Source organism: Bos javanicus, chromosome 19, assembly GCF_032452875.1.
Source record: "Bos javanicus breed banteng chromosome 19, ARS-OSU_banteng_1.0, whole genome shotgun sequence".
NCBI lineage: Eukaryota > Metazoa > Chordata > Mammalia > Artiodactyla > Bovidae > Bos > Bos javanicus.
In genome coordinates, this window is record NC_083886.1 from 51,189,327 (window position 1) to 51,213,900 (window position 24,574).

At 49.9% G+C, this 24,574-nt stretch overlaps 1 protein-coding gene across 8 annotated transcripts in view; it reads left to right on the forward strand.

The window, feature by feature from the left end:
- B3GNTL1 (UDP-GlcNAc:betaGal beta-1,3-N-acetylglucosaminyltransferase like 1) overlaps positions 1–24,574 on the forward strand; it is a 132,075-nt gene that overhangs the window by 46,962 nt on the left and 60,539 nt on the right. For all 8 annotated transcript variants that reach the window (XR_009731427.1, XR_009731428.1, XR_009731429.1 and 5 more), the window contains one exon: positions 9,001–9,096. Coding sequence is in view for 5 of the 8 variants with exons in the window: in XM_061392431.1 (XP_061248415.1) it covers positions 9,001–9,096 (96 nt within the window). In the remaining 3 variants the exon portion in view is untranslated. The remainder of the gene's footprint in view (positions 1–9,000; positions 9,097–24,574) is intronic.

Consider the following 24,574-nt stretch of genomic DNA (forward strand, 5'->3'; position numbering starts at 1 on the left):
CAGGCACTGAGCCTGCGCTCTCTGGTTGCAACTTCAGGAACCCGGAAGTGGTCACTGGTAGGGCCTGTGTGCGCACGAGCCCAGGTTATCACTGACCCATGGACCCTTACTCCTGTGGGCGTGGTGGGCCTGGTGTCACCTGTGTCCTGTGTCCAGCTGCCTCACGTGAGCGGTGTCGCCTCCTAGCCTTACATCCTGCATCCTGAGTACATCGCCCTTGGCATCGCAGGCCCGTCCTCGTGGGTGGGGCCTCTCCCTCAGCTAGCGGGTGAGAGCTGGTCCAGGTCTGGAAACATCAGAGGCGATTTTCACATAACTGGGAATGACACGCAGTTTCTAAACACTGAGAACACATTTTGCCTTGAAAGAATTTTGTGTGAAGAATTTTGTAACCAGTGTTGACATTGTAGAGAGTGAGATACTTTTAGATGTATTATTCCCCCCACTTTTTTGTGATTGGCTCACATGTGAAGTTACTTTTGGCGGTTCTCACTGGAAAAGGTCAGTTTTCATTCCAGTCCCAAAGAAAGGGAATGCCAGAGAAGTTCAAGCTGCTGTATATTTGCGCTCACTTCACATGCTAGCAAGGTAAGGCTCAAAATCCCTCACGCTAGTCTTCAACAGTACGTGAACTGAGAACTTCCAGAGGTGAAAGCTGGGTTTAGAAAAGACAGAGGAACCAAAGGTCAAATTGCCAACATCCACTGGATAATAGAAAAAGCAAGGAAATTCCAGAAAACATCTACTTTTGCATCATTGACTATGCTAAAGCCTTTGACTGTGTGGATCACAACAAACTGTGGGAAATTCTTAGAGATGAGAATACCAGACCACTTTACCTGCCTCCTGAGAAACCTATATACAGGTCAAGAAGCAACAGTTAGAACCAGACATGGAACAGTGGACTGGTTCAAAATTGGGAAAAGAGTACATTAAGGCTGTATCCTGTCACCCTGCTTATTTAACTTATATGCAGAGTACATCATGTGAAATGCCGGGCTGAATGAATCACAAGCCAGAATCAAGATTGCCAGGAAAAATATCAACAACCTCAGATATGCAGTGATACCACTCTAATGACAGAAAGCAAAGAGGAACTAAAAAGCCTCTTGATGAGGGTGAAAGAAGAAAGTGAAAAAGCTGGCTTAAAACTCAACATTCAAAAAACTAAGATCATGGCATCTGGTCCCATCACTTTATGGCAAATAGATAGAGAAGTAGAAACAGTGACAGATTTTATTTTCCCAGGCTCCAAAATCACTACAGTGACTGCAACCATGAAGTTAAAAGATGCTTATTCCTTGGAAGAAAAGCTATGACAAACCTAGACAGCATATTAAAAAGCAGAGACATCACTACCAACAAAGGTCTGCATAGTCAAAACTATGGTCTTTCCAGTAGTCATGTATTGATGTGAGAGTTGGACCATAAAGAAGGCTGAGCATCGAAGAATTGATGCTTTCAAACTGTGGTGTTGGAAAAGACTCCTGAGAGTCCTTTGAACTGCAAGGAGATCAAACCAGTTCATCGTAAAAGAAATCAACACTGAATATTCATTGGAAGGACTGATGCTGAAGCTGAAGCTCCAATACTTTGGCCACCTGATGCAAAGAGCTGACTCATTGGAAAAGACCCTGATGCTGGGAAGGATTGAAGGCAGGAGGAGAAGGGGGCAACAGAGGATGAGATGGTTGGATGGCATCACTGACTCAATGGACATGAATTTGAGCAAGGTCCAGGAGATGGTGAAGGACAGGGAATCCTAGCATGCTGCAGGCCATGGGGTCACAAAGAGTTGAACACAAATGAGCAACTGAACAACATGTAAGTTCAAAGACCTTGAAATCTAGGCATATATAAGGAACTTGGGGAAAATATAGGCCGTGTCAGTTTATCTTGTGAAGTGAAAGTCACTCAGTTGTGTCCAACTCTTTGCGACCCCATGGACTATACAGTCCATGGCATTCTCCAAGCCAGAATACCTTTCTCTTCTCCAGGGTATCTTCCCAACCCAGGGATCGAACCCAGGTCTCCCACATTGCAGGCAGAGTCTTTACTGTGTGCAATACAGTAAAGCTTATCTTAATCTTCCAGTTTATCTTAATCTTAATTTAAACATTGTTTGAGGTTCGAGGTTAGGCTTTTCTCGCTAAGCTTGTGTTAAGTGCACTGGATACTTTTCCAACAAAGGAGAAGCTTTTCTCCCAGCAGTGGCGCAGCTGTGCTTCCTCCCACATCACAGGTCTGCAGTGAGACCAGGGATTCAGAGCAGCCCTGCTGCACCAGACAAAACCAGCTTGAGAAGGGTTGTTACTGTGGAGCCGGGTTTTATGAAAGTCATGACCTACAAAAATCTTGATTTGCAGTTGCCAGTTGGTGGTTTTGTTGATTATATCATATAGTTTGTTTGGAAAGAATGAAATGAATGCTAAGTATATGTTTGTCCTTGGTCATTACTTCTTTAAGGCCATTTACAAGAAAGCCACTTGATTATGAGGGTGGCAGCTCCCATAAATCGTGCAGCTGCATATTCTCTGCAAAACTTCTGAGATGGTATGACAGGCGTTTCCCCACCCACCTACTGAGCATTGTGGAGCGGGGGTCGGCTCTGGGACAGGAGTTGGGTGGGGTCAGGGAAGCCGCTGTGTTTGCTCCGGGCCCCTCCCTGAGGGTCGCCTGTGATGGGCAGAGGTGGGAGCTCTGCATTCTCAGGAACATGGAGGCACTGAGGGTGAAGGTGCGGAGGAGGCAGGGAGCACCCTGCGGAGGTTCAGGGCTGCACAGAGCTTTTCCAGCACTCGTGGGCGGGTCCTTCCCTGTGCTCTTGGACAGGGCGATGGCAGGACTTCCCTACATCCCCGTATGTGAGTCTCCAGGGGGCTCGGGAGGAGTCCTCGGTGACCTGGCCTTTGCCCACCCTGCCTGGTGGGAACATGAGGCGGGAGGCAGGCACTGTGGGCCAGTCTCCATCTTCAGGTGACACCAGGGCAGTCATCTCCCCTCTGCGCAGTGCAGCCTCATCCTGCCCTGTGGGTGTGGCCACTGTGACCTCTGTCCACAGAGAGGCACTGACTTGGTCAGGCTGAGTGTGTGCCCGGGAGCGGTGCCAGCGCTGCAGAGAGGGCACAGCTGTTTGAAGGGGCTGGCAAGGAGCTCACGCTGCATGAGGCTGGGAGGCGGGTGGGTCTGCTGTCAGCACCTAAAGCCCAGTAGGAGCTGCCTCACTTCTGGCTCGGTCCTCACTGCACCTCGCACACAGTGGGCACCATCTGTGTACCCAGCAGAGGCTGGAAGAAGTGGGTGCAGATGGGGGCTTCACTTAGTCACACAGGACGGAGTCTGGTGGCCGGACCCCATGGTCCAGCTCTGCCTCACAGCACTAGAGACTTGCTGGGGAGCCCTCTGGCCTGCAGCGCCTGGGGATGGGTTTGCATGTGGGCTTGGGGGCCTCTGTGTCCATGGCTGGCCCTGATGGAGCCTGGGGAGGGGGCGTGTTGCAGGCCAGGCACCCATCTCTTGGTATTTGGGAGGTGGGGTGAGTCGGGAGGGGAAGAAGGTGACTGGGGGGCTGTGGGGAGGCTACAAGAGCCCTGCTGAAGATGGACCTGGTCCAGTGCCCGGGAGATTTGAGAGGCAGAGGCGATGAGGGCACCTCACCTCCTACCGTCCAGAGAAGTTTCTCAGGTTAAACATCACAGTGACGGAGCGGTGTTCTTCCGCATCTGCCCCGTGTTGATGTAACTGCCGCACGTGGACAGCACGCGTCTGTGTGTGTAGGTTTCGGGGAGCGTGGCCGCACCACACCCCGTCACACCTGATACATCCTGCTCTTGATGAGTAAACACGGGTGAGCCCCTCGGGAGCTAGGGGGGTGTTTGAATGACCCTGTTCCCTGGTGGTGGTTGTTGCCCAGGTTGTTACACGTTGATCTGTAAGTCATGATTCAGAAAAGATTTTTGATGACAAGAAGCATTTGGGAGTATGAAATAAGGAAAATAGTTAATCTAACTTAAAATAGTAAAGCACTGCCTCCGTTCCTAAATGTACCCACTTTAAGTATTTTGAGGATTGGATCCATAAGGCAATTAGTTCTTAATGAAATCTAATTTTTGTTTATATTTTAGTAATCTTTAAACTATTGATGAACATAAATTAGGAACTAATTTCATAAATGTAGTTAATAAAATTTTATGCTCTACACTTCCCCCCACCCCCACCCCTTACTTTTCATCCTCAGGCCGTGGTTTTGAGAGGGCTTGCGGGAGGGGCCCTCCAGCCACACCGTGAAGACAGTGGGTGGGGAGTGGGGGCTGCCTTCCTCTCAGAATTCAAGGTGCAGGTCCTGGGCTCATTTTACAACTTCCTATTCAAGCTTGTTGTCTGGTTTGTTATGTGGGTTTGTAGTATCAGTTCTCATTTCCATGAAGAACTGAGGTTAGTGAAATTTTAAAAATTCAGTTTCTGGGACTTCTCAGATGGTCCCAGAAACGGAATTTTTTGATGGTCCAGTGGTGAAAACTCCCAATGGAAATGCTCCCGATGCAGGGAACCCAGGTTTGATCCCTGGTTGGGGAGCTAGATCCCACATGCAGCTAAAGATCCCATGAGCCACAACTAAAACCCAGCTCAGCCAAATAAATAAAAATAATTAACTTTTAAAGATAAATTTAAAAATTCAGTTCCTCAGTAAGAGCTTGCATGTGGGTACTGATGCCAGCAACAGCCAAGCCAAGCCACCTTGCAATGGCCCCCCTCCTAACTCAGCCACATGCCAGTCCCTTCCCCCTTTTCCTTCTATTTCACTGACTTTTGCTTTTTGTTACTATGTTCCTTCGGCACTTTACGTGATTGGTCTTCATCTTCTGGTTTGTGTTTGGCCTCGAGCCTCTCTCCTCCTGGCTCCCCCTTTTCCGTGTTTGCCCTGATACCACTTCACCTGTGCTGTTTCTCTATCCGCTATGCCTCTCTGTTTCGCTGGTTTTCAGTGGTCGGCTTCGGGCCACGTGCAGCGTGTACCTTACCCCTCACACTCTACCGCAGATAGATGGCAGAATCTCACGTGGAGCGTAAGATCACAGAATCACATCCCGTCACACAGTTTATGCTGTAAACCCCATGCTAGTTGTTTTTCTTTTTACCAAAATCAACTATCTTATAAAGAGGTTACACATGGCAAAATGTCTTCTGCTTTTACACACGTTTACCATAACTGCCACTTACCATTCCTTGTTATCAGTCAGATCGTCTTCTTTTCCCCCAAAGAGCTTCCTTCATCTTTTTTTGGTAATTTAACTCTTCTTGTGATGAATTATTTTGGCTTTTGTTTTTCTGAAAAAGTCTCTTTTGCTTTAATTTTTGAAAGCTATAGCAGCTGGCTAATGAATTCTAGGTTGAAGTCCTTTCTTTCTTTAAAGATGCCTCTCCCTGGCCCTTCCCTGGTGGTCCAGTGGCTAAGACTCTGTGCTCCCAATGCAGGGGGCCTGGTTTTGAGCCCTGGTCAGGGAACTAGATCCCGCATGCCACAGCCAAGAGTTCGCATGTTGCAACTTAAAAACAGATCCTGCATGACGCAACGAAGATTGAAGATTATGCATGCCACATCTAAGACGAGGCTCAGCCAAATAAACACAAATAAAATATTTTTTTAAAAAGATCCCTCCCCCTTGTCTGGTTTCCATAGCTTCTGCCAAGAAGTCTGCTATCTTCCTTATGCCTCTCTGTGTAATGGGTGTTTTTCTCTTGACTGCTTTTAAGATTTTTTCTTTAATATTAGTTTTTAGCACTTTGGTTATGATGTACAAACTTAAGTTTTTGGTTTTTTTTAACAGGTTGACTCTAATGAGGCTTTGTTGAATTTCTGGGATCTGTGGTTTTATAGCCTACATCAAATTTGGAAAAATTTTTGACCATTATTTCTTGAAGTGTTTTCTCAGTCTCCCACTCTTTGTATTCGTTCAGCCTGTGCCTACTGAGCACTGACTGTGTACGGGCCCTGTGCTGGCGTGGTGTCCACAGCGGCCTGGCATGAAGGCAGGGCAGGCAGCTCAGGAGAGGAGCTCGGCGCCCTGCCACAGGTGCCTCTGTTTATGGGTTGCCTTTGTCTGCCCTGTGGCCCAGGCCAGCATTCTTTTAAAAAGTGTTAACGCAAACAAAGGACTTCCCTGGTAGCTCAGATGGTAAAGAATCTGCCTGCCAATGTAGGAGACCTGGGTTCAATTCCTGGGTCAGGGAGATCCCCTAGAGAAGGAAGTGGCAACCCCATTCCAGTATTCTTGCCTGGGAAACCCCATCGACAGAGGAGCCTGGCGGGCTACAGTCCATGGGGGTCACAAAGAATCGGACACGACTGAGTGTCCAACTTTCACAAGGCAAACAAAATATCCTTTCATTCTTTGTAGACCAACACTCACATTGATTAAAGCCTCCAAGAACAGCCAGCCCCTGAAGCTCCAGCTTCATTTCATGTCCTCCTAGCCCTGCTCCCTGTGAGACCCCACCCAGTGTGGTTCAGCCTTCCTCGGAGGCAGAGTGGAAGGCGTGGTTTGGGAAGGGGGCTCAGGTGTTCACTGAGGAAATAGCGTGAGTCAGCTCATGTCCCAGAAAGGCCATGTCCGCCTGCCCGCGGTCTGGCTAAAAGCGTGTCTCTCAGCGTGGGCTGGGCTGTGCTAGCCTGACCCTCCACCCCCAGCAGCTGTTCATGACACAGCAGTGTGGGGCCGGAGCCTGGCTGTTTATACAGAAGTTAAGCCTCTTCATCTTCATGTTTGGGAATACTTTTGAAACAGAGGGTTTCTATCTCACAGCTTTGATCCACGTTTCCTTTTTTCTTCAAGACCTTTTCTGTTCAGCCATCAAATGCAAGCCAGTGTCAACAATACCAGAAAACAGATGGAATAGACAGTTAAAAATATATGCCTTGGTCAATTCAGTCCTGCAGCCTCACACTGGGCAAGCTGCTCATTCAAGAGCTGTTCTGATTTGTAACTGTGTTTAGTATGTGCTTTTAGGAGAAATACATAAAAGGTTCACAGAATTCAGTAATATGTAAAAAAAATACACACCTATGGCCAAGTGTGTTTTATCCTAATCAGGAAATGGATGAAAGACACTTCTCTGGAGGGTCAGGCAGATGAGAAATAAGCCCCCGGAAGGAGGTTCAGCCTCACGAGCCGTTGGGGATGCGTGTTCTAAGCGCGAGTCCGCATACACCTGTTGGAAAAGCTAGACCAAAACACATGCGAGGACGCGGGGAAACTGGTCACACGTGCTGTTGTGGGGATGGAAGTGGCGCTCAGGGAAACAGTGTCGTAAAACATGAAACTACCGTACGCCCCGCAGTCACACTCCTGGGCGTTCGTCCCAGAGAAACGAAGACTTCTGTTCACACAAAAGCCCCTACATGAGTGCAGCAGAATAATAGTAACAGCTTCAAACTGGAAATAGCCCAGGTGTCCTGTAGAGGGTTAAGCTGTGGAGTATTTTTCAGCCAAAAAAAAAAAAAAGGGAACAAATCTCCAGGGAATCACCCAATTGCTAAAGGCTACACACAGTGTGATTGCATTTTTGCAGCGTTCTTGAAAGAATTACGGCATTGAAGTAGCAGGTTTGTGGCCCCGAGCTAGCAGTGTGGGCACGGGGCAGGGCGGGTGGGGGGGGTGTGGGTGGCTGGGGGGGCGGGAAGCAGCCATGAAGGCACCAGGAGAGGCCCCTGTGGCCGTGGACACGCCCAGTGTCCCTGAGCCCAGTGGAAGCCAAGTGTTGGTTTTTCAAGATGTTACCATTAGAGGAAACCAAGTAATAATACACATGGGATCTCTGTGTGTTATTTCTTACTACTACATGCAAATCTACCATTTCTCTCTCTCTGTCAAGAACGGATTAAAAAACCACAACAAACAAGGACCTACTGTATAGCAGAGGGAACTCTACTCAGTACTCTATAATAACCTGTATGGGGAAAGAATCTGAAAATGAATGGAGATGTGTATATGTATAACAGGATCACACAACACAACCACAGCAACAAAATTCAAGCAAAGCAGACAAAACCCTTCTGAAAACTCTTCAGTAGCATAACTGAATTAATATAAATTAATCACCATGTGTAAGTGTTGTGTATATTAGAGGAAGTTTTAAGAAACTCACGAGGTGACTTTTGCGCATTTCTCAATAAGGAGACTTAGGCAGTGACATAAGTCAGCCAGCCACCCTTGACCTTCCTCACTGTTACCCGATGGTCGGGAAGGTGGGGAAGACAAAGCCTGGAATCAGAGGTTAGTGTCATCTTCCGAGGTCAGCCAGCCTGTGAGAGCCTCATAGGACCCTCACCCAGGGGCAGGCTTTCTGCCATCCTCGGACACCCCAGCTGCCCTCCCCTGGCCAGAAAGGGGGAGAAAGGCCTCCTCCTGCACTGCGAGGGGCTCCTCCCTCGGAAACCAGCCCATTCTCTGCGTCTGAGCCCTGGGGCTGCTGGTCTCTGAGCATCAGGACCCCTGATATCTGCGGGAGGGGCCAGCCTCTCTCCAAGGCTGCCTCACTGACGGGATGGCTGGACCCTTTACCTCTGAGCATTCTTAAGGGTGTTTAAATGCACTGCAAGCAGATACCCGAGGAGAGCATGCAGGGGGGCTTCCCTAGGTGTTGGGTGCTGGGAGTCAGCCTGCGAAGCTGTGGAGAGGGGATGGTGTCCATGGCCAGGAGGAGGCAGGGCCAGGTTCCAGAACCAAGAGCAGAAGGAGGGGTGAGAAGTAATCTGGCAGGGTACAGGAGAGGATTTATATGGCAGCTAGCATGGATTCTTCCTGGGGCAGGAGTGCCTGTCTGATGGCATCACCATGGGGGCTGCTGTGGCAGCCTAGACAGAGGGAGCCGGCGGGGGGGCAATGAGCTGTTAGGGCTGCAGCTCTTGTTTATTTAGAAGCTGAATGGAGAAAGTTATCAAAACATGGGGCTGCCCCCAAGGCTGCATGGCTTTAAGTCCTGTTTGTTATTGTTTCACAGATTATCGGTTGTCAAGTGATGAGGGAGCCCCCCAACTCCACCGAGCGTTACACACGGTGGATCAACCAGTTGGCGCCCGACCAGCTGCTCACCCAGGTATGTCTGCCGTCTGGGGGTGGGAGGGAGTTTCTGTGCTCTCAGCACCTGTGCCTGCTGCCTCTTGGGTGCCAAGCACCATCCTGGTAGGCGCTGCCTGGAGGAGGGGGAACAGCGTTTCACAGGAGCCTGGCCTGGGAAGGAGCTGGAGCCAGGAGGCAAGTGTGGAGGGTCTGGCTCAAGACTGGGGAGCAGGACCCATGCAGCCCAGTCACACGGGCTGAGGTGGGTGGAGGCAGAGGGCAGGAGGTGGGGGCCTGGGCAGTGCTGAGCAGCTGCAGGGGTGGGGGTATCCAGGAAAGGTCTGAGTTTCTAGTGGAGCAGGGCCACCCCTGAGCAGGGCAGCTGGAGGGGGCCCGGGTCTGGGGAACGAGCTGAGATGCGCTGTGCAGGAGGTGGACCTGACGGGCAGGTAACAGAAGTCCACGGAGCTGGAAATGGGTGTAGGCTGAGGTCAGACTAGAAACCACGGCAGGGCAGGGGGCCGGAGGAAGAGGTCAAGAAGGGTCTCAAGGTCTCAGCCTGGGGGGTGTCCCAAAGTCCATGGGACGTCGAGGGAATCCTGCGAACTGACCACATGATGAGGTGTTAAGTGAGGATGAGAACCAAATATTCTCTTCGTCCAGCTTTGAAAACAAGCCACTGCCTCAATGTGTCTGCACCCACTTTAAGCTCTGTAGCAAGTTACCCCAAAACAGAGACCTAAAGTTGCCCCAGGCTCTTGGGGATGGGCCCAGGCCTGTTCTGTCTGCCTCCTGGTCCGGTCCTGGCTGCCCCACCAACAGCAGACGCTTCAGGCCCCATCTTGCTGGACAAGCCCCTCCCAGGACCTAATCCCCCAGGGCGGGAGAAATGTGTTCCTCAGGGGCTGGGCCACGTCAGAGTGGGGAGCAGCCCCCCAAAGCCCAACCAGGAAGAAGCTGTAGGAGGCGTGGAAACGTTCTCCTTGCAGTGAGGTGCTGGGGTCTGTCCCACATTGCGATTCCTTGCGATCCTGCTGTATAATGAAGTGCTTTTTTCTAAACTCTGGGTTTTGAAAACTGAAATCTCAGTATAATGGAATGATTTATAATGATAATCGGCTTCTGAAATTAGAGCCGCTTATAATTCTGGCATCAAGCTTTCTGTTTGCTGAACTCAAAGTGATGCTGAAGAAACCCTGAGAGTTGAATGGTGCCTGGGACCACCACGTCCCTCTTGTGGGCTATTTCACATAGTTCTCTGGATGATCTGAGTTCTTTACCCTTTCTTCTTTAGGTTTGGGTTTGCCTGTTGCTTCTGTTACCAAAGCTGCTTCACCAGCTTTTAGGTTCTGTGCCATTCATGCTGGTCCACACACATAGAAAGTTCTTTTGCATTTGGATTTACTTTTCCAAATGAACTTTTTTGAGATGACTATTCCAGGAGCGGCCCAGTGGCCACGGGTGGTGCACTCAGAACAGCTGGTGATAATAGATGCACTAGTAACAGGGGAAGGTGGCGAGGGCGCCGGGAGGCTCAGTGGTTTTCCTGCTGCTCCTCCAGCCGTGAGGCAGGAGAAGAGCCAGCGTGTGTCTCCCAGGAGCCGGCAGGGTCTCTGGTAGTGGTGGGAGCACTCGGGTTGATGTTGACAGTCACGCAGGACAGGGGCAGCTCTGTCCTGTCTGCACTGGGCGGTCCTGGTTCACCCACAGCCACACTGAGCGCCTAGTTGTTGCAGAGCTGTTGGGAGGCTGTCCTTCCCCTCTGAGGGGTATGTGAGCTGGTGGAGCTCTGAGTCCACAGCAGCTTCAGGTCTCTGAGGAGGACGGAGTCTTCTGTCCTCCCGGTTGTGACCTGAGCATCCAGAATCAGGAAGCCGAGGGCTCTGGGCGCACACTCACATCACCTTGCATCTCAGCTGGCATTTGGATATGAGTTTGCAAACCATCATTGGCGCATGGAGAGTGAGCACCGGGCCTGGGACTCCTGGCGCCACCCCGGTCCTTCTGTCCGTGGAGCATGTCCAGCCCGCGGGTCACGGTTCTGGGACGTGCCTGCCCTTTTGCAGATGCTTTCCCAGCACACACACTGCTGGTTTTAGAACCAAGAATCACAGCCACTTCAGCGGAGAGCTAGTAAGAGCTTTCATATCCTAACTGGGAAATTAAAATGTCCCATTGCGTGTGAGAGTGCTGGCTGGCGGTCAGCCCCAGGGTCCCCTGCTTTAGTGCCCTCACATGTGGAACTCTGCACCCGCAAGGGGTCTCTGGACACGCTCATCTCAGCCCTGAGCCTTCAAGGGTTGGCGAGTCAGTGGGGAGGTGGCCTCGTGAGAGAAACTGCTGAGTCGGCTTCTGCCGTGTGCTGGATTCTCTGGGAGAACCTGAGTCACGCGGAAACTATGTGACTGAATACTGAGGGTATAATTTACATGCAGCACACTCTCAGCCAGAATGACGAGTTCTGAGCCCAGGGCAGACTTAACTGTTAAGCGTCATAGAAATAATTAAGGGAGGATCTTCCTCAGCAGCGTTTCTCTTTAGCAAGTTAGGGGAAATTAAAGAATAAGGTTTCTCAGAGTGAAAGAAGGTATCTCTGTTTAAGCCATTTCTCAACTGTTACAGTCGCAGGAATCACCAGCACTCTTTAGGGTCTTTGTTCATAGTCTAAACTGAGTCACATTTGTGAGGTGGGGAGCAACATACTTTGGTTTGATTTTTAACTTTTTATTTTGTATTGAAGTATAGCCAATTCACAACACTGTGATAGTTCCAGGTAAACAGCAAAGGGGCTCGGTCATACTTATTTGATTTGATATTTGTGTGTCTACTTGAATGTCTGATTAGATACCAAGGACAATGTTAAATCAGAGTTCAATTCAATTGCTCAGTCATGTCTGACTCTATGCAACCCCTTGGACTGCAGCATGCCAGTCCATCACCAACTCCCAGAGCTTGCTCAAACTCATGTCCATCGAGTCAGTGATGCCATCCAACCATCTCAGCCTCTGTCATCCCCTTCTCCTGCCTTCCATCTTGCCCAGCATCAGGGTCTTTTCCAATGAGTTCCAATAAACCAGAGTACCATAAAATTAATGTTCTGCTAATTCCAAACGTAGCCTGGACCAATGGCCTGGGGCCTGTGCCAGCCTGTGCCACCTGTTTCAGGCAGTGCCCACTTTACACCTTCAGGGAGAGGCTGTTCCCAACAGACCTGCGCCTCCTGGATTGGGGTGTGGCGTTGGGGGGGGGGGGGAGGGGAGCCAAGGCCAGACTGCATCCCTGCCTCAGAGGCTGCCCCTGGGGGGTCCTGGCAGCTTCAAGGGGAGGTTGGGGGTCAGGGCAGCTTGCATGGGTAGCTGTGACCAGCTCTGGCTGCCTGGAGTAGGTGCTCAGGTTCACAGCAGAAGGAAGACAGCAGGTGTGGGTGTGAGATGCGTCTCTCATCCCAGCCCCACCTGGTCCTCATCCTCCACACCTGCTCCCAGCTCCCCTTGCGCCTCTCTCGGGGGTCCGTGCTTCCTTGGTGTCTTAGCCCACTCACACTGCCACGGCACATACAACAGACATCTGTTCCTCACAGTCTGGAGGCTGGACGTTCGAGATCTAGGTACCGGCAGGTGGTTCCTCCTAAGGCCTCTCTCCTTGGTGTGCTGATGGTCGTCTCCTCCCTGAGCCCTCTCATGGCCCTCCTTCTCTGCGCTTACTCACTCCCAATGACTCTTGGATCAGGGCCTCACCCTTATGACCTCATTTAACCTTAATTACCTCTTCAAAAGCCTCATCTCTGAATACGGTTTCAGGGTGGGGGTTAGGGCTGCAGTGGACTTTGGGGGACACCCTCCCTGGCTCCTCCACAGCCCCCTGTGGTCCCCTTGGCCTGGGCCCACAGGACGCAGTGGTATGTGGTGGTCCCCTTGGCCTGGGCCCACAGGACACAGTGGTATGTGGACAAGCGCGGCACCAAAGAGAATGGCCCGCCTCCTCTGCAGCCTCTCCTCTCATTCATGGCCCCGTGTGTCCCACAGGGAGGGTGTCACCCAGCTGCCATTTCCCTGCAGTATCTGAGCATCCTGAACATGAATGAGAAAAATGTACAGCCCACCTGTCAGTGCTAATGTACAAGCTCTCACTTTATCTAGCATCCAAGGACTCTAGACAAGCAAAATTTCTAGATGATTAAAGTTTACCTCTGCCTCCGTAAGTATAGTCTCTACCTAAACCAGTGCTCCCCAAACTTGTTTGATCATAAAATAGCTCAAGAACTTGAAAACAATGCAGATTCCTCATCTGCTTCCATAGTTTCTGATTTAGTGGCTCTGGAAATGTGCATTTATAACACATGCCTGAATATTTTTGATGAAACTCTTTGAGAATATTATTCCTGCTTAGAAAAACTGCTTCCCTATAGATCGTAGAGTCATGTTACGAAGTCTGCCCAATTTAAACACTGTATTGACTCACATAAAAGTTGCAGAAATAGAGTCCTGTGTGCCCTTCACCCAGATCCCCATCCTTGATGTCCTACACCCATAGTATGGTGTTCAAACCAGAAGATGCACGTTGGTACATCCCTGCTCGGAGTTCACACATTCTTGCAGGGTGTGGAGTGTATGGAATTTCATCACACTTCTGCATCATCACAACCCCTGCCACAGTCAGGATATGGAACTATCCTTCACCCCAGAGAAACTGACACCCCAGAGAAACTGACCCTGACAACAGCTTATCTGTCTGCTTCACTGGAATCTTGTCATATGAGACAGTTACATTAATGGAACTGTGACTTTGTCATTCCACATGATGCCTTGGAGATAACAGTTCATTCCTCTTGTTGCTGCGATGTGCCGGTCGTTGTGGGGCTGTTGCTAGAAGGGCTGCCATGACCTTCATGGACAGGTTTCACTTCCTGAGATGAGCACCAGGGTTGGATTATGCGGCTGTGTTCAAACTGAAGTCCGTCCGAGGCTGCCCGAGCAGCTGCACCATCCGCCTCCCAGCACTTGGTGTTGTCAGATTTTTCCTGCAAGCCCTCCAGCCTGTCTCATCAGTGCACTGCCTGTGTTTCCCTAACGGGGGCTTCTTGTGATCTTTTGCCCATTTTCTTATTGGACTATTTGTTTTCTTACTGTTGGGTTTGAGTTTCCTTGTGGACAAAAGTCCTTTGTTGGGTGTCAGTTTTGCAAGTACTTTCTCCTCATCTATGGCTTTTCTTTCATCTACTTAACAGAGCCTTTCACAGAGTCCAAGTTTTTAATTCTGGTGAAGTTCAACTCATCTACTTTTTAAATAGATTGTGCTTTGGGTACCTATGTCTCAGGATGCTTTATGTAACCATAGGTCACGAAGACTTTCTCCTGAAGTTTTATAATTTTACATTTTACATTTAGAGCTATGATTCATTTTAAGTTGTTTTTTGCAAAAGAACTGAGCTTTGGATCCAGGCTCTCCTTTCTTTCTTTCTTTCTTTCTTGCTTACAAATGTTCAAGTGCTTCTACACCATTTTTGTTGAGAATACTAGCTTCCTCATAGACTTGCTTTTGGACCTTGTCAGAGACGGGTTGGCTGTGCTTGTGTGGGTGTGTTTCCAGGCCATTCTGTGGCGTTGATCTGTCTGTCACTCCATGGCCACACTGTCCTGGTCACTGCAGCTATGGAGGAAGTTTGAGATCAGTTAGTGTGGGTCTTCCAACTTCATTCTTCTTTTTCAAAGTTTTGTTATTCTAGTTCTTTGCCTTTTCCTCTATGTGTTTTTTCAAACACTAAGCAGTTCTTCCATCCTGAGCAGACACTTGAGTCGGTGTCATACAGTTTCACTCAATTCTAACTCCATCTGCCTGGAGACAGCGTCAGACCCCACAGATTAAGGGCTCTGCCTCACGAGACTGCCTCACTTCAGCCCAGTCACAAGTCCAGGCTGTCACCTGACTGGCTATAAATCAGGGTTCCCACCGACCCCCTCCTCTGTCAGTTAATTTGCTCCAGCCACTCACAGAACTCAGAGAAACATTCATTTACGCTTACAGTTTACGATCATGGATACAATGAAAAACGCAGGTGAACAGGTGCATGGAGGGGGGTCCAGAAGAGTCCTGAGCACAGGAGCTCTGTCCCTGAAGAACATGAATATCCACCCACATTGTGTAGGTGGGGAACCTTTCATGTATCACCCCCGTCACTCCTGCCTAACCACCATGACTCAGGGACGATGGTCCTCCTTCCTTCTATCCCAACCGCAGGCAGGTTCCACTCTGGTCTGGCTCTAACCTGGATTCCCACTGAGATGTCTGGTGCCCAGCTCTTGCTGAGTTGACACAGCACAATCCAGCACAGTAAGATTTCTTTTTAAGTGCAGGAGAGTAAATTAGCTAGGAATAACTTTGCTGGAACCAAAGATATGGGCAGTCAGATTAAAAGGGCTCTTGAGTATCTTGCCCAGGAGATGAGAAGACCTTGCCCAGGGAGAGAAGAATGGCAGGAACAAATTTGATCGTGGATTTCTCAACAACTGCAGTGGAATCTGTAAAACACCAGGACACAGATTTCAGAATTCTCACGGAAATGATTTTGAATGTTGAATTCAAAGCCTAAACAAATTGTCAGTTGTGTGAATATACAACTAGGACTTTTTCATGTAAGGATTCAAAATCTTTGTTCCTGAAAAGTATTTGTGTCCTTCTCAGAAATGTACTGGAAGACACTCCACAAAATTAAGAAGCAAATTGAAGAGGAAGAAGATAGAAGATCTAGGAAGCAGGTCTCTAACATGGGCCAGAAGAAGCCCAGGCAGGAGTGGGGAGACAGGAAAAGTGCTTCACACTCAAGGAGCATGAGTATTTCCACACTCAGGGAGAAAGGAAAACGAGGGAGAGGCAAGGAGGTGTGTGCGCCAGGAGATGTGACAGGGGCGACCACACGGAACCGGTTCCCAGTGCTTGAAGGGGGCTTCCTTGGCGGCTCAGTGGGTAGGAACCCTCCTGCCAGTGCAAGAGACATGAGCTTGATCCCTGGGTTGGGAAGATCCCCTGAGAAGGAAATGGCAACCCACTCCAGTATTCTTTCCTGGGAAATCCCACGGACAGAGGAGCCTGGGGGGCTACAGTCCATGGGGTCGCAAAAGGGTCGGACACGACTGAGCAACTAGACAAGTGCTTGGATGAAGGCGCCACAGCAAAGGAGCAGAGAGGCGCCAAGAACAGGGAAACAGAAACACGTCAGCTGCGGCAGATCACCTCCCGAATGCAGGAGGAGAAACGCAGCGGCAGGAAGTACCTGTTTTTATTCTAATCCGGTACCTTTGACATCCCACCTGCACGCTCCGTGCCCTCGTCCCGTCTCCCGAGGCTGCCGGGCTCACCCTGGGTCCCCAGCGGGTTACATCCAGCCTGGTACCTGGCGCAGCAGGCCACTTGGGTGTGTGATGCTCTGGTTGTTCACAGAGGGGCCCAGGCCACCCTTTACTCTGGTCACCCCTCCCCTAACAAGAGCAGCCCCCAACCATCTCCTCTTACTTGCTGTTGCACATACATTTTCTTTAAAAAAAATAGAAAAAGGAAAACTTTTTTAAAAATTAAAATATTCCAGGTCTACGAAAGTGCAGAGAATACATCTCCATCCTACCCTCTTGCTGCAGTGAATGCCCTTGGGTGACCCCCTCGCTGCTGGGTCTCATGTGCAAGCCAGCCCCTCCTCTTTCCCTGGACAGTGTGCCCGGGCCCCCCTCTTCAGATTCTGCTGCTCACACCCATGAAGGTCCCAGTGTGAGTGCTGGGTTCCAAGGCTGCATGCTGTTCCTCACCCACAGGGGACCGGAGGGCCCAGGCAGCTGCAGTGTCTCCACTGCCAAATATTCACTGTCGACATCGCGTTCCTCAGTTTACACTCCGAGGCGGTCAGCTCCACAGCCAGCAGCCCCACTCCAGGACATCTGCCTTGGTCACCAGCACCACCTCCCAGCTTCCTGACCCGACTTCCACCTCCCTTCCCCGGATGGGGCTGACCAAAGTGGGAACCTCGGTGATCTGTGTGGGAGCCACGTGATTCTTCTCTCTTGACCTGGGAAGAGTAAGAGAGTTTGATAGGATGCTGTTGAGCAGCTGAGAGTCAGGGTGGGGAGGCAGGGAGGCGGGTGTCTCCACCCTGGGGGGGCAGCAGGGCAGAGGCTCACCCTGTGGGGTCAGCGCTACAGGGGAGCAGGGCAGGCGGGCCAGAAGGCTCCCATGAGGTCCAGGGCTCAGGCCACACTGCAGGTCAACAGCAGCCCTGGTAAGAAAGCACTGGTGTCCTGCTCCCTGAGTCCTTGCTGGAATGGGTTCCCCCAATGGGTCGCTGCCCCAGAGGCCCCAGCCTCTGTCACCCCTCCAGCCAGTGCTCAGTTTCATTATTATTGGGAAAATGTGAGAGTTAGCAGCAGCTCCCGGACTCCAGGACCAACCATCTGTGTGACCCGCGGGTTAGAAGATATTAGCAGAACTAAATGAAGGTAACTTCAGCTAACTGAGAAGACAGGGTTTGCAGTGGACTTGGGGTCGCAGGATTCTTGCCTGCCCATGGGGCCAGGCCTCCCATGAGCCTGCTCGCGTCTGCTCTGTCATAGCTTCTTTGGAAGACCTTTCCTGTCATCCAAGCAGGGTCTCTACAACCAGGCTGTTGGAACCCACCCGGGTCACATATTCATTCAGCTCAGTGGGTCTTTCCCTTGAAATTTTGTCCTTCACAGCTCAGCGGTGTTTAGTCATTCTAATCAGTTAATGTTTATGAAATTTTAAAAGTACACATTTCAAAACAGATTAAGCTGTACCGTTTTTATTCATTTTCTTCTTTAAAAGGAGTATCAGAATGTGGCATCTATGTTATACATAGTAGAGCCACAGTCCATTAGCAACTTTTACCACTGTTAGAAAAGTGGTTACTTACCCACTTTCTCTAAAACATACTATCGAGAAAGGAAACTTTGTATTAAGTCTGTGTCTTTATTAAATCCAGAAGCCATAGGTTTTGGATTTCACATCAAAGTTTATTCTTGTTGCTATGTGGGTGTTAAAATGTCAGAATACTGGAAAATTTGTTATCTGTCTAAAGATAGTCTTCCAACAAATTAGAATTTAGAAATAAGGATAATAAACCACAGGAATCTGGAAATGAGTCATATAAACTTTGCTCTTTTTCTCTAAGAAGAATTCGTATCACTTCCTGGTAAGATATAGCTAATGAGGTCTATAAATTTCATTAAATGCTTCATTTTCTTTAACTCAAGAGTTTCTCCTTTCTAAATAAAAACTGAGCTCATTGTAAGTCTATCATCTTTGATTTTGTATGTTTTAAGCACCGAAAGCATTAAGAAGTGTCCATCCGGCTAACAAACACATGAAAAGATGCTCAACATCACTCATTATCAGAGAAGTGCAAATCAAGACCACTATGAGGTACCATTTCACACCAGTCAGAATGGCTGCGATCCAAAAGTCTACAAATAATAAATGTTGGAGAGGGTGTGGAGGAAAGGGAACCCTCTTACACTGTTGGTGGGAATGCAAACTAGTACAGCCACTATGGAGAACAGTGTGGAGATTCCTTAAAAAACTGGAAATAGAACTGCCTTAAGATCCAGCAATCCCACTGCTGGGCATACACACTGAGGAAACCAGAAGGGAAAGAGACACGTGTTCCCCAATGTTCATCACAGCACTGTTTATAATAGCCAGGACATGGAAGCAGCCTAGATGTCCATCAGCAGATGAATGGATAAGAAAGCTGTGGTACATATACACAATGGAGTATTACTCAGCCATTAAAAAGAATACATTTGAATCAGTTCTAATGAGGTGGATGAAACTGGAGCCTATTATACAGAGTGAAGTAAGCCAGAAGGAAAAATACCAATACAGTATACTAATGCATATATATGGAATTTAGAAAGATGATAACAATAACCCTGTGTACGAGACAGCAAAAGTGACGCTGATGTATGGAACAGTCTTATGGACTCTATGGGAGAGGGAGAGGGTGGGAAGATTTGAGAGAATGGCATTGAAACATGTAAAATATCATGTATGAAACGAGATGCCAGTCTAGGTTCAATGCACGATACTGGATGCTTGGGGCTGGTGCACTGGGACGACCCAGAGGGATGGTATGGGGAGGGAGGAGGGTTCAGGATGGGGAGCACATGTATACCTGCGATGGATTCATTTTGATATTTGGCAAAACTAATACAATTATGTAAAGTTTAAAAATAAAATTAAAAAAAAAAAAGAAGTGTCCATCCGAACCTTTACCTTTTCACGTGCTTCTCTTGAGAACCAAGGGTGGACTCATTCAGGACGAAGTATGGCCAGGAGCTTAGGGAATGTTTCGGTTTGTGCCGTAAACTCCCGAGGCACACTGGAATCAGTTTCTAACTTGTATGAGCTGCGTAGAATGTCTTTTCGCAAAATGTACTTTCGGTTGGTGGCAAAACGAGGGGAGAGCGCGAAAGCAAACTGCCAGGACCCAGAACAGTGTGACCCTGAGCCTTCTTCTGCTTCACAAAGTTCCAAGAAGCTAGATTATCTAAATCAGAAACTAGATTACTAGATTATAGAGGACACTTGGTGACACATCAGAACCAGAAGATGCAGTGACAGTAAGAGACAAAAATGGATGAAAGGGAATCTGCTGTAAACTTGATGCCCCTGGGGAGTCACCATCTGCAGTCTCACCTGTGTGCTCACCTCCCCTCACCTGTGTGCTCACCTCCCCTCACCTGTGTGCTCACCTCCCCTCACTTATGTGCTCACCTCCCCCTCACCTAGGTGCTCACCTCCCCCTTAACCTGTGTGCTCACCTACCCCCCACCTGTATGCTCACCTCCCGCTCACCTGTGTGTGTTCCTTCGTTTTCCTAATGAAATAATAGGCCTTTCTGTTTCTCTTCAGCTGGGACTGTCCCTACCAGCACACATGACCTATGTTCACAGCAGGACACCCACAGTAGCCTAGTGACCAGAAGCATTGTGTCCCTTGTCCCCCCATCTGGGTCCTTCCGCCCCTTGAAAACTTGCCTTTTCTCATCCAGACATGAGCCAGAGGAGCTCACTGGTCCTCTGGGAACCACGGCCACTGCTGCTGCCTTTGTGTGGCAGGGGTTGCTGTTTGACTCCGCTGTGGAGAGGTTTGATCCTCCAGTTGGTTGTGAATCGCCGTGTTTGGGAACAGACTGACTCACACTTGGGTACGAGAGCAGGGGTGCTGTTCGGCCCTGAGTCCCAGCTGCCACCTTCACTTCAGGCACCACTTGAGTTCAGGGGCTTCCGACGTCTGCGTACTGAGTGAACGTCATCCTTGAAGGTCCAAGAAAATCACTGAGATGTGTCCTGAGGTTGCAGACAGGACCTGTTGTCTCAAACAGGTCTCATCCCGCAGAGGGTGCTGGCCTCATCTGTTCACAACAGCTTCTGGTCATCTAAGGAAAAACTCTTCTTTCACATGCTCACCCCTCCTCAAGTAAAGAGAGCTCTTCCCTGAAGACAAACTTTATGGTCCAGGGGGAGGGATGCAGGCCCCGTAGAAATACAAAGTAGAGGCGAGGTGAAGAATATACTTGTAAAAATATCGCTGAAAACCCACTAAATGACTTCCCACATGCTGGAGACAAAGGCCACTCGCTGAGACTCCTGGACAGAGGGCAGTGGGTGGGCCAGGGCCCTCCTTGTGGGTGAGGAGGGCAGAGAGGGTCCAGCCACCTGGCACAGGGGGAGAACGGGGGGTGAAGCCAGCTGCGTCTCTTCCTTGGGGGGATGGAGGGATGGAGGCAGGAGGGGGTGGGAGGGGACCACTCCCCTTCAACCTGTGAGAAGCAGCCGAGACGCAGGTCCACACCCGCCAGGTGTGCAGCCTCACCGGGCGCCTCACGGGGCGCCTCTGAGCAGTTTGCTGGCGAGGTGCGTTTGTGTTCCCAGGTGGTGTGTGGTCAGCCACGAGGTCTGCCGCTGCCGCTGCTGCCCGCGGGTCAGCTCCCTCCTCGCGGCCCGAGCGCCCTCTGCTGGGGCTCTTGCACCCACACTGCAGTCATCTGATAACAACTGCACTTCTGTCACTACAGAACATGGATAGGACAGTCCCAGGGGAAAGGAAAGACCACCACAGCTCTTGTGTGTATGTATGTGTGTGTGAGTGAGTCATTTAATTGACTAAAGGGATGATCTGGAGCAAGCCAGCCCCCGCCCGGGAGCAGGAAGGTGATGGACCGAGCCAAGCCCACCCTGGTACTGGCTAGAATGTGCTGGTGAAACTCCTGGTCCCACGAATATGTGATTTATTCTTATCCTGGTCTCCTCATTAAGAAGGAAGCCATCTTGGGTGTCAGCTCTGTGTTGAGTGGCCGTTTCCATGTGCGATTTATTGGAGGTAAAGAATGAAGATAAACTGCTCATTGGAGTCAGATGTAGGCTGGTCTGGAGAATGACAGCAGGCGGGGACCCTTGAAGCAAACAGGGAGAGTGTCCTCATAGTTCCTTTGCTGTAGCTCCCCGGGGGCTCAGATCCGGTGGAAAGCCAGCGTATTCTCAGGTGTGTCCGAGGCTTCATGTGAGTATTAAGGCACAGGCCGGACGCAACCCCTCAGCTGTTGCTAGTCTGAAATCATGGGTGGCTGTTGGAAGCGGGAACGAAAGAAAGCTTGAAGGAAACCATCATGACGAGCCAACTTCTCTTTGAATTTTGAAAGTAATTGCCTTGTTCTGATGGGACCAAAAGAAGCGGCCGCCAAACTTGTACTTTCTTCTATCTTTTCTTTGTCCTGTTTTTATGTTTTGTTCCCATTCTGCCTTCAGGCAGTGTAGGGTGGTGGCAGTGCCTGTGTCTGTCACAATTTCATGCCTTTTTGTTACTAAGTAATAGTGCATCATATACCACGTTTTGTGTGTCCATTCATGTTTTGAGGGCCACTGGGTTATTTCCACCTTCTGGCTTTTGTGGCTAATGCTGCTGTGAACATTGCCCTACTGTGCTTCAGTCCCTGTTTCTGATTCTCTGGGGTGTATACCCAGGAGTAGGATTGCAGGATCGTTACATGGTTAACATTTTGAAGAATGGCAGCCGCAGTGTTTTATATTCCCGCCAGCAATATAAGAGAGTTCCAGTTTCTCTACATCCTCGTCATTACTTACAGTTTTCTGGTTTCATTTTTTGTTTTTGTCTACTTTTTTATAGTAGCCATTTTCACAGGTATAAGGTGGTATCTCATGGTTCTGATTGGTAGTTCCCTAATGATCAGTGATGTTGAGCATCTTTCTTGTGTGTTTATTGGCCATTTGTGTATCTTCTTTGGGAGAACATGTGCTCAAGTCCAAGTGTGCAGGGCCGAGTGTTGGCGTACCTTCTCCTAGCCCTGTTGTGCAAAACCCCACGTATTTCTTTTTTTCCAAAAACTGACTCTTTGGGGGGTCATTATATTTTAGACTACTTGAATCAAATATGTGTCTCTTTAAAAGAAGAAATGTTTAATGATTTAGGGTAAAAAGTCAGGTGTCTTCTGGACATCATTTTAAGGAAGGTTTTTTTTGAATTTGGCTTCTCTTGTTTGTTTTTAATTCTACCTTTGATTGTTAAAAAAAAAAAAAAAAACCCAGGGAATTTATCATAAAATTGCTTAAGAATTGCACTTGATTTCCACGGGTCTTGATTGGAGACGGAAGAGAGGAAGCCAAGAGCTAGGAGGCCGCCTGCTGGCCTTGCTGGAGCATCAGTGGGTCTGAGTCCCCAGCACGGTGACCGTCTCCACACCGGGTGCTGGGACTGAGTCAGATGACCTTCAGCAGGACGCCGGGCACAGCCAGGCCACAGTGAGGAGGTCTGCAGCCCTTTCCGTTGAAGCCCCCAGGCATGGTTCAGGTCATTCAGGGTGAGATGTTTCCTGGAGGAGATGCCAGTTCACCAAAACGTGAAAAAGAGGTGAAAAGGTGAGAAAGAAAGAGGAAAGAGGTGAGAGTGAGGAGCAGCAAGTGCAGCTCCGAGAAACACCTGCCCCTCGGGGTTCGGGGGTTCGCAGCCCCAACAACGCTCAGTGAGAGGCATGAAGGTCGAGAGCTGCCCTGGGAGTGGCAGGTGGGGACGGAGGCCTCTTGCTTTGTTCTTTGTAGATCGAGAGAAACATTACGAAATGCTTTGGAAACTGTTCTGTCTTGTTCAGATAGGATTGGGGCAGGCGGGGGTCGATAAGACAGAGAAAGTATGAAGCTTTAAGAAATGTCTGGGAAGGAGCAACCCCCCCCACCAAAATTATAGGTGTTCTGCTCTCGGTGATTAAGTATAATCTGAAATGATTCCATGTAAATTGGGTGTTAAGGAATTCTCTGTGTTGGGTTGGGGCGGGGGGTGGGGGCTGCCCTGCAAAGCCCGCTCTGGATGGAGGCTTTGTTGCACATTCAGAAAAAACTTTCCTCCTTCCCTCCCCCAAGGGGAGGTTGAAACGTGAATTTGGAGATCAAAGCACAGAGCCGAGAAGATCCTCCTGCGATGACCAGTCCCAGAGGGGGAGTCCAGATGCAGCCTTTCCCTCCCTCCCTCTCTCTCTCCTTTTTGCCCTTTCCCTCCCTCTCTCCTTTTTGCCCTTTCCCTCCTTCTCTCCTTTTTCACTCTCCTCTTTCACTTTCATCAAGCGGCTCTTGGGTGCCCCCATCTCTGCCAGCAGCACCCCGGAACAAACGTCTCTCCACCCTCCCTCCACCACTCCTGATCCTTGCTCACCTCCTGGGCACCCACCGTCCTCACCTGCCTAGGACGCACAGGCATGAATGACTTGGGTTGGGTTCCGCAAAGCAGAGCTTGAGACCGTACAGACATGGCAGGGGAGAAGCCGGCCCGAGGCCAGCCCCTGCCGGGCCCATGGGGGTGCTGGACCATGAACCCACACCCAGCTGGAGGGATGGCACTTCCGTGCCCCCCACATCGGAGGTCCCCCAGCTTTGCCACCTCTAGGGACACAGAGTACCCTTGGCATTTCTGGAGGACAAGTTCATGTTCCTCTGAAGGACAGTTCCCCCAAGGGGCAAGCTTGAGCTTAATGTCATGAAAAGGATAATTCTTCCCTGTCGTTGCCCATTTTCAACAAAAGGAGTTAGTTTAACAATTTCCTCAAATAATGACAGACAGGCTTTTCCTGACATTGTCCTTTTTATCATTATCACCAACCCAGTGCTGGGTGGCCGGCAGCCAGCAGGGCCACACGGGAGCTCAGGGCAGAGCCAGCCTCAGGCTGCGCGGTGCCCTTGGCCCCCATTCCAGGGAGACCAGGGGTGGGGGTCCACCTGGTCAGCGCTCCCTCCACTGACACAGGATCCCTGGCGTCGGCTGTGTGAAGGAGTTTCAAGTGCTGGGCGTGTGCTCGTCAAGGCCACCCAAGAATGTGGTTGACACATAAGCCGTAAGGCTAAGGAGGGGTGGCTGTCAGGGCAGCACATAACTTCCTGGTGGTGCCCGTTGGTATTGTGTGGCCACAGCCCCTGGTCCCACGGCCCCCGGCGTCCCCACACCCAAGG